The 13,273-nt window shown below is 38.0% G+C and overlaps 1 protein-coding gene across 2 annotated transcripts in view; it reads right to left on the minus strand.

Moving 5' to 3' along the window:
* LOC105468280 (N-ethylmaleimide sensitive factor, vesicle fusing ATPase) overlaps positions 1 to 13,273 on the minus strand; it is a 162,406-nt gene that overhangs the window by 18,634 nt on the left and 130,499 nt on the right. For both annotated transcript variants that reach the window (XM_071083332.1, XM_071083331.1), the window contains exons 16-17: positions 13,206 to 13,272; positions 10,880 to 10,959 (exon numbers count right to left, since the gene is read on the minus strand). In XM_071083332.1, the coding sequence (XP_070939433.1) occupies positions 10,880 to 10,959; positions 13,206 to 13,272 (147 nt within the window). The remainder of the gene's footprint in view (positions 1 to 10,879; positions 10,960 to 13,205; position 13,273) is intronic.

Raw genomic sequence — 13,273 nt, forward strand, 5'->3', positions numbered from 1 at the left:
GTACGTGCCTGTAGTCCCAGCTATTTGGGAGGCTGAGGCACAAGAATTGCTTGAACCCGGGAGGCAGGGGTTGCAGTGAGCTGAGATCGCACCACTGCACTCCAGGAAAAAAAAAAAAAAAATCAGAAAAAAAGAACTTTTTGGTGGAAGACAATATTAATAAGAGTAATATATTCAGCTTTGTACAAGAGATGGAAAATGTCTTTTTTTTTTTTTTTTTTTTCAGTAGTGGAAGGTGCCCATAGGAGTCAAAATGGGGCCTTGCTCTTTGGAAGGCCTCTCCAGCTCTCATTGCAGCCCAGTTTTATGTTTTTGTGTTTTTTCGAGACAAAGTCTCACTCTGTTTGCCAGGCTGGAGTGCAGTGGCACGATCTCCACTCACTGCAGCCTCGACCTCCTGCGCTCAGGTGATTCTCTCACTTCAGTCTCCCAAGCAGTTGGGGATTACAGGTATGCACCATCACGCCTGGCTTTTTTTTTTTTTTTTTTTTTTTGAGACAGAGTCTCGCTCTATTGCCCAGGCTGGAGTGCAGTGGCGCGATCTCGGCTCACTGCAACCTCCAACTCCAGGTTCAAGAGATTCTCCTGCCTCAGCCTCCTGAGTAGCTGGGACTACAGATGCCTGTCACCATGCCTGGCTAATTTTTGTATTTTCAGTAGAGGCGGGGTTTCACCATATTGGCCAACTGGTCTCGAACTCCTGACCTTGAATGATCCACTCACTTTGGCCCCCCAAAGTGCTGGGATTACAGGCGTGAGCCACCATGCCCGGTCTTTTTTGTATTTTTAGTGGAGACGGGGTTTCGCCATATTGCCCAGGCTGGTCTAGAAGTCCTGGACTCAAGCGATCCTCCTGCCTTGGCCTCCCGAAGTGCTGGGATCATAAGCGTGAGCCACTGCACCCGACCACAGCCTAGTTCTCTTACTGTATGAACAGCTCATGAATCCTGGTGGTTGCCTGCCTTAATTTATAGCAGATGAAAGCAGCAAACTGGAAAAAGGAGTCATCAGAGGCAGGCCAGCTGACACAATTCACTTGGATCCTGCAAGTAACAGCTGATAGCAAAACCACTAAAAAAAGAAAAGGTACACAAAACTCAACAAACAGGGCACAACTGTAGCTACCTAACAGGCACCAGGACAGAGTCCTGTATATTCCAACAGTTTCTGCTGAGTCCCACTCATGAAAATACTGACCCATCAATTATGGTTTGTTATGATGGTCCTTATTCATTAACATAGCGTTTATTATACTTTGCTTCAGACACTAAGAATGTACATAGCAATTTTTTTCCTCTTAAAAAAGGCTAAAGTATAACAATTGATATTTAAAGAGGTTAAGCTTCAGTCATTTAGAAAAAATGAAGCCTATAATTTCTTATGAATTCCTATTCTTCCCTCCAGTGAAACTATGCCATATGAAGCCTAAGATAAGTACACAGAACATATCCTCAAATTCTCAAGTATCATTTTGTACGTTAATTAAAAAAATTTAGGCTGGGTGTGGTGGCTCACACCTGTAATCCCAGCACTCTGGGAAGCTGAGGTGGGTGGACTGCTTGAGCCCAGGAGTTTGAGACCAGCCTGAGTAACATGGCAAAACCCTGTCTATACAAAAAATACAAAGATTAGCTGGGGTGGTGGTGTGCACCTGTTGTCCCAGCTACACCAGAGGCTGAGGCGGGAAGATCAATTGAGCCCAGGAGGTAAAGGCTGCAGTGACTGAGACTGCGTCACTGCACTCCACCCTGGGCAACAAAGCAAGACCCTGTCTCTAATAATAATAATAACAATAATAATATGCTATTTTTGGCATAGGTAAATCCTTCACCTTCTCTCTCCATTGCTGCAGCACTCAAATTCCTTAGCATGGCACAATGGCCCTGACTAAATCTCCCTTTTACTCATCTTTCAAGACCAGGATCAAGAACTACTATTTGTGAATGATTTGCACGTCTTCTCAGATAAAATGGACCACACTTTCCTTTATGTTCCACTGGAACCACATAACATATAAAACCTAACTACATGCATCATGTTTTCACATCTTTCTCCCACACTGGATTGTGACAGGAACACCAGTTACCTTCTGCATGGATCAGAAACACACACACACACCACACACATCACCCCCCCCAGGTGAACAAATTAGAAAAAAGCAATCATCTGGGTGAGTGTGGCCACCCTTGCTTCCTTCCCCAAGCCCCAGCACCTTGTATGAGCTAAAAGCACCCCCTTCCTCTTGTTCAGGACTAGGTTTGCTAGAGAAATCCCTCAATGTAAGTCTGACCAAAATATGGGATATGCTGATGCTAAAAAATTACGTGATTTTTTCCAAAATTTAAATTTAACTGAGTATCCTATATTCCTATCTGCTAAATCTGGTAATCTTACTCAGGGCAGATTCAGTCCCAAACCAGGGTGGACTCGTTGGGGGCAGGATGTGGGCTGGATGTTAACCTTCATTTGCTACTTGACCTGTGCCCACCTTGTGCACAAACTTCACAATTGAACAGTGTTCTTGGACTATGAGCTGTCTGAGGGCAGGTACAATGTCTTATTCATCTTTTTATCTCTATACTGAGAAGGATTTCTTAAATGTACATCCTAATAAAAGCAGATGTTCCTTAAAGAAATGTTTTAAACTTTTATGTCAAAAGAAATATTTTTGGTGAAAAAGAAACTTCCGATCTCCTTTCAATGAAGCTTAAGACAACGTCACCATTTATCTTGGTTAACTTTAGTCACATTGGCATTCAACCATCATAAGTTTAGATGGGGAGCATGGCACTGAGCCAAGTGCCAGGTGGGCTTCCCAGGGCAACTGTGAGAGTTAGGAGGCACTTGCACACTTTTACTCCAAAACCCACAGCATATTTCATATAGTCAATTAAACCTTAAGTCATAAAAAGAACAAGGTTAAAAATATATTATACATAGACGAGTTTAGATATAAAGGTAGTCTCATTTAACTCTAGTGGTTAACAGTAAATTAGTACCAAAGAAATGGAATTAAGGAATTTTGACAGTTATACTGCTAAGTTAAAAATAATTGTATATACATTTTTTTTTTCCTGATTGTCAAAGTAATATATGCTTATTGTAGAAAATCTGTAAAGCACAGGAAACAATAAAGCAAAATAAAAAAGAAATCACCTATAATCCTACCATCCAAGATCAACAGGGTGAGGGCCAGGGCTTCTGGCCATTGTGGGAGCCCCAAGGACACAGGAAATCTCCAAAGATCTGCATTCTTGTTTCTGGGACAGAAAGGTAGGAAAGAAACGGTGAAGTACCACTTTGTTGCACCATGAGTTAAGAGAAAAGGGGGACTTCGGCCACAAGCCAACAGGTGGTGGCAGGGAAAGGAAGAAGGTGGGCCAGTCCCTGGAGGCTGAGGACAAGTGTGACACGGTGGTGGCCTACTGATCTTGGCAATTCCTGTCTCCACTTCCTACTTCTTTTTACAACAGGAATCCCAATCCCCAGACCAGAGTATTTGTCTTAGATTGTAGGAAGCTTCTAAATTTCAGTGAACAAGAGGTAGGGAAGCAGGTTTCCTTTCTCAGTACTGCAAATGAGGAAGTTGGGTTCGGGCATTCCAAAGTGGGAGCTCTGAACTCATTTCCTATGGTAACTTCCTCTATATAGCAGTTATTATACGTTCTTCAGTTTTCCTATCTTACAAGCTGAAAAGGTTCTGTGGACTATCCAAAGGCAATTCTTTTTTGTTTGTTTGTTTTGTTTTTTGAGATAGAGTATCACTCCATCCACCCAGGCTAGAGTGCAGTGGTACAATCTCAGCTCACTGCAAACTCCATCTCCTGGGTTCAAGCAATTCTCCTGCCTCAGCTTCCCGAGTAGCTGGGATTACAGGTGCACACCACCACATCCAGCTAATTTTTGTATTTTTAGTAGAGATGGGGTTTCACTATGTTGGCCAGGCTGGTTTCGAACTCTTGACCTCAAATGATCCACTCGTCTCAGCCTCCCAAAGTGCTGGGATTACAGGCATAAGCCACTGTGCCTGGACAGCTCACGTAGTACACCAGTTTACAAAGGGCTTCACTATACATTATCTTAGTTGACCCTCAACAGAGTAGGTAACACAGGAGGAATTATCTCTATTTTACAGATGAAGAAATAGACACCAAGAAATTAAGGGATGTTCAAGGCTATAAAGCCAGATGATACATGAGCTAAGACTTAGGTTTTGTTTTTTTTTTTTTAAACCTCAAGTTCAATACAAAGAGTAAGTTCTACAGAAAGGGTGCTCTTAACTACAGTCATGGCACCCATGGAATACTACAATGCTATAATCCACACCTTTCAAAGCTAATGGAATGCCACGGTAACTTATTTAAGGCAATGGAGCTGGAAGAATACATTCTAGCAATGAAAAAATATTTCGTCTCAACACTATTAGCATTTTTCTGATGATTAAAATTTAAATATTTAATTTTGAGTTATCAGAAAATGGCATATATATAATTTATTCTGGTATCAATATCTGCTATAGATGTGCTCTACCAAAACCAAAACAAAACCCTATTTTGAAAATTTGATTTTATTCAGCAGATATCTGTAGCAATGTTTTATAATAGAATTTATTTCACTGTTTTTTGTTGTTTGGTTTTTAGAGACAGAGTCTTGCTCTATCACCCAGGTTAGAGTGTGGTGGCGGGAATCAGCTTACTGCAGTCTTGAACTCATGGGCTCAAGATCCTCCTGCCTCAGCCTCCTGAATAGCTGGGTCTACAGATGCTCACCACAACATTCGACTAACTTTTTTTTTTTTTTTGTAAGGATTGGTCTCACTATGTTGCCTAGGCTGGTCTTGAACTCCTGTCTTCAGCAATTTTCCTGTCTTGGCCTCCCAAAGTGTTAGGATTACAGGTGTGAGCCACAATGTTTGGCCTATTTCACTGTTTTTGATACATCTGAAATTAATCTACATATATATATACTCTCTCTATGTATATGTATTTTCTTTAATACCGTATATCTGTGTAGTCCACAGGTTTACAAAGGGCTTCACTAGGCATCATCTTAGTTGATCACTATACATTCACTATCTTTCTGTCCAGAAAACAAGAACACACATCTTTGGAGATTTCCTTTTGTCCTCAGAGATATGTATATATATACATACACATGTTCAATTTACATAGGACTTTCCAAGAAAATCTACTATACTAAGCAAAGTATACCTAAAGAGAATATTACAAATATAGTAGCCATCTAATATCAGTGACTTAATAAGCAGGCCACTAAGCTGTCAATCGTCATAGTTTTCTTTTTTTTTTTTTAAATAAAAGAAATGAAGCCCAATGCAAAAGTCACCACATCAGTGGATTAAAATTAATGTGTCTGGCAAAATGACTAAGCCTCTTTCCTAAAGTGGTTATATATCTTACTGAGTCATATCATAGTCATTAGCCAGAGTTAATTTCGAACAAATAGATGGAGAGATACTCATGTTTAGGCCTGCATTATGTGGAGTCTCTTCCATTTTCTGCTTATTTCACTAAAGCAACCCAAAGCCTGAAGAGCTGCTTAATATTATCAAGATACCAAGACGTCCTAATAACCATATCTGAAGTAAGACTGCTAAGATGTCATGTAAGGACTACACGAAAAGCAATGTTGTCTAGAGACTGCTGATGTTAAAAACAAAACTCATGCAGAAACAAGTGTGTCTGCCCAAGTCCCCATCCCGAGAATGCTGACAGTTTCTTGTTGGTTCACACCTTAGGTCCTCCAAGCTTTAAGCTGTATTTCTCTTACTAGGTAATATTCCTAGGTGTCAGAGGAGCGAGGAAGTTACTATTCTCAACAACATCATAAAATTTAGCCAAAACACTAATAACTGTTAGGTCTGAGTTCTACTTCAGTAATACTGCTATGAAGTTAGAGTGGTTAATTCTTTTTTTGTAAAAGTTTAACGTTTCCAAAGAGTTTTCCAACTGTTGAGCTTCACATGAGTTATACATGGACGAAGATATCAACTCCTGCCAGCTGTCGGGAGGGCCAGACCCTCGGCCAGTTGTGAGTGGCCTCATCCGCTTACCCAAGTGTATCATCAGATGTTACCATTTCATATGCACCATGATCTAAAAAGGTTGGGAAGCACTGAACTGAGGAAGGATTGCTCCTCCATAAATTACAAGGTTACCCTGTTCCATACAGATGAGGTTTTCCAGTTTCATGCACAAAAGTGTCAAACCCAGCATTAAACAGTGAGGTTAATGGGCTTAACTACTCTCACACTTGTTGAGGAAACTGGGAAATCATGTCATTTTACAGCCCAAGGAGCTCCTTTTCAGACACTTTGTCTCCCAAAAAGAAAAAAAAGGTGGCAGAAGAGATCTATGAGGAAAATAATCAAGCCACTGGTGCTGCAGGCTGCAGGAAGAGTTACCTGGCCTTACCACTCACTACTGCTTCCTCCTTGACATTAAGACCAAGGCTTTCATCCTCCTGATCTTGAAAAGCACATTCCCCTCAACTTCCATAAATCTGCAAAACTTGAAAAGAGCCCCAGTGTCATCAAGTAAAAGAGACGGCGTTAGGAATCTCACTGGAAGGAGGGGTGTCTTCAAGCCTCTCACTGCTAAGCCGGACATTTCCTAACACTGGACAAATTGTACATCCAGCTCAGGGAGGGTGAACTGCAGTGGTCTTTTACCCTCCAAGCCAATTGTTAGCTTTTCACAGGAATCAGCAGGGAAGCACATGTGAAACCTCTGTGTGACGGTGAGCACCCCCATGCCTTGTGTGACTCTGCATGTAGATGAAGCAGGCTGGGAGCTTTCTTAGCTGCTGCTGCTGAGTTCTCAGAGAAGCCCTTTTCTCCGGCTTGGCTCCCTGCTGGGACAGCCCTTTTCAATTTTTCTATCCCCTCTCGATCTCTTCTCCTGCAGAACACAGGGAAACTTGATTGAAATAAAGACCTAGGGAACATGTTTTATTTTCTCCTGTTCAATCCATTTTAGAAAAGCTTTTAATTGGTTTTAAAAAGATGCTAAACAAAATGTGATGATGTTTTTCAGTCTTCACGAACTACAGATACCACTTTTTATACTTTCAAAGGGCTAATAAATCAATCATGAAATTAACTCTGCAGCTAAATTTAAAGCAAATCCACTGAATACCAGGTTCATTAAAAATCTATGCATTTACTTAGAAAAATTTAAAATTCAAACAAAATTATCCTAGTAACTGAAATCTGACTTGAATTTTTAGTTCTACACTGAAAATCCAAGACTAAGGCAATCACAAAGGGAAAAAAGGAGGGCTTGGGAACCAGTTTTAATAAGCCAATTTACAAGAAGGAAGGGGTGGTGGGGGAGGGGAGGAAGGAGAAAAGAGAATATCTGGATACATAACAACATAGTGCCCCTGAAGGGATTCTTTTATTTGAGTATGTGCACACATGCACACACAATTTTTCTGTGTGAAAGCTGGAAATTCAACAAATGCAAAACTGAGGATTCAGTGACTGATATGATTACTGTATTGTGTGTAAAGTGTAGTTCTTCCTTTTAAAGAAAAATGCTCACAACTTCTGTTTTCTTACCAGTAATAAATATTTTTCTACCACTCTAAGCATTTCTATAATATTTAGCTGAATATACCTTTAATATTTAATTAAAACATCTGAAAAACCTATATGCTAATGGTTTGATAAAGTGAATCCTTCCACTTTACAATGACTAATATTCTTGACACTTGGATCAGCCTGAAAATTTCCCCTTATTTTCTTGAGAGAATATAAACATTTTAAAAAGCAAGGTGGTATGACAAAGCACATTTTTATTTTGTTAAATATATGCCAACTAGAAATACTACAAATATTAATTTATCCTGCCACTGATTCATGTATACTGCAGGTAATCTGGCAGTCCAGGTCAGAGTCACCAAATTCTGATTAATGACCAGATGGTGTTCCCTTCAGAGAGAACCCCTGCCATTTCCAATCACTAAGGCAACCACATCTCTTACTTACATATTTCTATATTCTTCCTCTTCAGTCCTCAGATACATTCATTCCAATGTCTTTTTAAATGATCCAATTCCTTTTTCTCCCAAGCTGGGCCATGTACCTTGGATGCTCACCCCTCACTTCTAACTCTATGTCTCCTTTCATCATTTTAGTAGCTTCTAAATCACGTCTAAAAAACATAACCGCTTGAGATATGATTCACAGAGCACACAGTTTACCCATTTAAAGTGTACAATTCAGTGTTTTAGTATATTCACAGATAGACACAACACCATCAAAATCAATTTTCCAGCATTTCTGTCACTCCAAAAAGAAACTCCATCCCCATTAGCAGTGACCTCTCATTCTTCTCATTCTCCCCTCCCAGCCCTAGGCCATCCCAAATATACTTTCTGTCTTGATAGATCTGCCAATCCTGGACATTTCACATAACTGGAATCATCCAATACGTGGTCTTTTTGACTGGCTCCTTTTGCTTAGCATGTTTTCAAAGTTCATTCATGTTGTAGCATGTATGGTACTACCTTTTTTATTGCTGAGTAATATCCCATTATATGGATATACCAGATTTTATACGATAAACATTTAGTTATGAATAATGGTGCTATGAATACTCACATACAAGCTTTCATGTGGACATATGTTTTCATTGCTTGTAGGTGTATACTCAGTGGAATAGCTGGGTTATATGGTAACTCTATGCTTAACCTCTTGAGGAACATTCTCACTGGCAGTGCATACAGGTTCCAATTTCTCCACATCTTCACCAGCACTTGTCATTATCTGACTTTTTGATGATAGCCATTCTAGCAGGTATGCAGTGAGTGGTATCTCACTATTGGTTCTGACTTGCATTTCTCTGGTAACTAATGATGTTGAGTATTTCTTCTTATACTTATTGGCCATTTGAACTTTACTTATTTTTGAATGTTTTCACTCTTATCATGCCCTGTCTAAATATAAACTCCAGCAATACGAAAACCCTTAATTAAGCCCACTAAAATGAAAAGACACTAAAAAAATTTTTTTGTTGATAAGGTATTGGTGAATCACGTATGTATAAACCTCTATGCCACAGGCTGTGAGATTTAAAAGCATAAGATAATGTTCCTTCCCTCAAAAATCTTACAATAAGTTTTACAACACAGAAAAAATTATTCTTAAATCTTAGTGTGGCAGGTCATTCGTTAATAGTTTCTGTTTATTTCTGTTAGCATCCACTTTGGATCACAAATGCTTCTTGGCCAAGGGGGTGTACCTCTGTTTAAATCAATGTGTATAGTATTTAACAATGTAAAGAACAAGAAGTACAAGACAGCATTGAAGTTATTCTTCCTTCTCCCAAGTGACTTTTAGCATAAATTATTTTCAGCTAAAAAAAGAAATATTTTAAGAAATAAATTTAAATGCCTAGAAAAAGTCCCACATTCTAATAGGTTTTAAAATTAATATGCTGATATGATAAAGTTTTTTTGTGTATGCATGATATATGTAGACACTGGGGGGTAATTATTTCTGTTTCAGCAACTTTATATATGTTTTACTTATTTATGAAAATACTGGAGGAATCATGATATATGTAGATATTGGGAGGTAATTATTTCTGTTTCAGCAACTTTAGATTATATATGTTTTACTTATTTATGAAAATACTGGAGGAATCATGATATATGTAGATATTGGGGGTAATTATTTCTGTTTCAGCAACTTTAGATATATACGTTTACTTATTTATGAAAATACTGCAGGAATCAGAGAAAGAGAAAAAACACTCATTTCTCTAACTTCACCCTTAGTATAAGCTAAGACTCCAATTATTAGGAATGATGGTTTATGCAAAGCTGATTTAAAAATCCTTCCACAATACATATATGTTGTAAATTTTCAAGACTGTTATAGGTTATGTTTCTTCTCACTATTTTAGAAGTTAAAAAAAACTCTAGGAAAACCAAGACAAGTCCTTTACTTTTAAGTGCAAAATACACGCACGTATGTAACTGTTAAATTAAAAATTAGATTCACCAGTTTAAGAGTAAATGTTTTCCTTACAGATTAGTTTCTATTTCTGACTTTAAATATGAGATTCTCATACAGACATTAAGATGCTTTTCAAGTCAGTGTTTAACTGCTTTGTACCTGCCTTTGATTGGCATTTTTCAAGGTTACAGCATGCAGAATCAATCAAGAGAACTCATGTCTTGTGACACAGCCAAACACACAGCTCTGGCAGCCTCTACATAATTAACATATTTAACCAACCTTCATAGGTTGGTTTTAAATTTGTTAACCTACCAAAATCACAAGTCTCTAATAGCCACATCAGTAAAAATGCAACCACAGGAACCAAGATCCTGGCTATAAATTCACTCCTCAAAAGTGCCACATGACCCAAGAAAAATAACTCCAGATCATCTGTTAAAAATAGTTTTGTTTTTTTTTTTTTAACTGCCCAAAGAAAATAAACTTAAATATCCCCATAAACAAATTTTTAGGAAAACCCATGAAATTATAAATGAAACAAATGGGAACATATTCAATGCCTTCTCTATTAATAGCATAATCTCCCTTGGGAGTTGGAGGTGGTAGGGATATGTAATATGGTGGAAAACTTACAAAACAACAAAATACAATGCTAATTGTTGTATCCCACACAGAAACTGTGGGATTTTGATTTCTTCAGAAAAGGAATGGAAAAATTATGTTGAGAAAATAATTTACCTTAAGCAGAAGTCAAGACCAGATGACCTTTCAAAATCCTTTCAACAACAGAATTTTATGTTTATGATAACCTGCTTATTTAGAGACTGCATCATTATATGCAATTTACTGAAAAACCCTTTGTTAAAATATTCCATATCAGTAGTATTATTTTACCTGAGGAGGTGCCTTTTTCAGTAAAACGAGAAGAGCCTGTAATACAAGATTTGAAAATCGAGGGCCAATAGGGACATAATCTGGAAAAGAAATATTATTATGTTTAGGGATTTGATTCACATGTACATATTCCAAACATTCAGTTTCTTTTTTGAATCAAAAGTAAACAGTCCCTACATAAGCAGAATACATATAGAAAAAGAAAAAAATTTTTAAAGAGTAAACAGTCTCAAATAACAGTCATACAACTATTTATAATAAGAAAAAATATCTCTGATAACCTAAATGCTTAAAATATAAGAACACTTATCTGTAATTTTTTTTTTGAGACAGGGTCTTGCTATGTTGCCCAGGCCTGTCTTGAACTCCTGGGCTCAAGCAACCTTCCTGCCTCAGCCTCCCAGTTAGCTGGGATTATAGGTTACCATAATCCCACTGTACTCGGCTCTATAAATTTTTTGAAAAGACTTCTAAATATTCACTTTGAGTTCATGTAGACTTTTTTCCTGGGATTATTTTAGAGGAAAAAAAAATCCCAGGTGTATTTACCAAGCATTTCTAAGAAGTTACTGCAAACCATGGCAGTTCAGTACACTGATATTAAAACATGACGTTAGAAAATGGGCAAAGGGGAAAATAAGGAATTTCAATAAAACTGAAACAATGGCAGAACCACTGAGATTGGCCCTCAGATGGTAAGGAACAGATAACTTTCTAAGAGAACATCCTACCTGTTAAACATTTACCAATAATTCAAGATTCAGCGTAAATGCCACCCGCTTAGTTTTCTCTGCATACTGCATATGCACCCCTGCCCTGTGCTTAGAGCTACTTTCAGGCCCCTGAGGGCAAAACTGATCCCTCCATTTTCAGACTGTCTACCAGATGAGAACAGTGGGAAGGAAAATAAAAATAAATAAATAAAAACCAGAATATCCAAAATACATGGCACATTCTACTTTGCATTAACATTTGCCAACATATGTTATAAAGACATGCAGCATCTTCTTTTTCTGAGACTCTAACACTTCTACCAGAGGAGGAAGGGCTCAGCAAGTGCTTGTTGAATAAATGAGCAAGCATGTACAGATGATAACCATTCATACCGGTGAAACATACTCAGAGGGCACACATTCCTGACATGGTAGTGTTGCTATGACCACACACCTCAATTGTGTCAAGATAAAGGAATTTACACAGAGCTATAAGTTTGTGCCTAAAAGCTTTTAAAGAAATCATCCCATAAACTGGGCTGAGATGTATCAAACCTAGGAGACCCAAAACCCACTATCAATTTATGGAGACCTCACAGATACACCAGCTTTGCTTTATAACAAACACTGCCAAAACTTAAAAAAATAAATAACAGAGGACCAAAAGCAAGTCTGAAAATGATGGGAAAAATGCAGTAAGAAGAGTTAGCTTGAAATCATGACTACAGCATTATGGACAGCTTAAGGAAGAAGGGATTATTCAGACACTGGGTAGTATTTTCAGATGTTATTAAGTCACCAGGTGGGTTTCTATTTCAATAGAGTTTATTACCCCTTCCTGAGCCATTGTTGTAATGAATTTATGTCAGACTGATTTAATTTTACAGTGAAATTAAATTAGCAACAACTTTCTGGCACTTCCTTGCCGTTTATTTCTTATGAGTTAAGTGCCAGGACCAAGTCTTTTTCATGTTTGTATCCTGTAGGAGTGCACTTCAACACAGGAGATATTTAATACATATTTTAAAAATTACTATAGAGCACTTTTAACTTACAAAATTTTTTCAAGATTTATTATCCCATTTTTGTCTTCACAATTACTCTGTGGGATAAGCAAGAGAGGGATTATAGTCTCTGTTTTGTAAGAGCAGAAACTGAGGTGCAGAGAGCTTACAACTTCTGCCCTTAGTGTTTTAGTGAATTTGCGGATTTCACTGTGATCCTAAACCCTTCTTTCATTAGCTCTGTCAAAGTTCACAAGTGGATTTCTGAGCTATAGGCAGCTCAGAGGTCCTAAATAACAGATATACCCATCAATGAAAATTATTAACCATTTACTATGGCAAGCGCACACTGGAGGATACAAAATGAGACGTGGGCCCTTATAAACTTAAGAAAGCAGTTTATAATGTTGTTAATAGTCACAGGGCATATTAAAACGAATACTATCACTGATGTCAGCTATTTAAGAGATGTTATATTTCCTTATAAGACAAAGAAAGGTATTTCTATTGCTCTACAGTTTATAAATACCTGTTAAATTTCTCTTGTAACTTTTGAGATATTAGCTGTAATGTGGCAAAGATAATACAACAGCAGAAGTTAGGACTCACCAAGCAATCTCTCAATGTCATCCACAACCACACAACTGAGCTGGGATTTGTATGCATCATCAAAGATC

The sequence above is a fragment of the Macaca nemestrina genome, chromosome 17 (assembly GCF_043159975.1).
Source record: "Macaca nemestrina isolate mMacNem1 chromosome 17, mMacNem.hap1, whole genome shotgun sequence".
NCBI classification, from domain to species: Eukaryota; Metazoa; Chordata; class Mammalia; order Primates; family Cercopithecidae; genus Macaca; species Macaca nemestrina.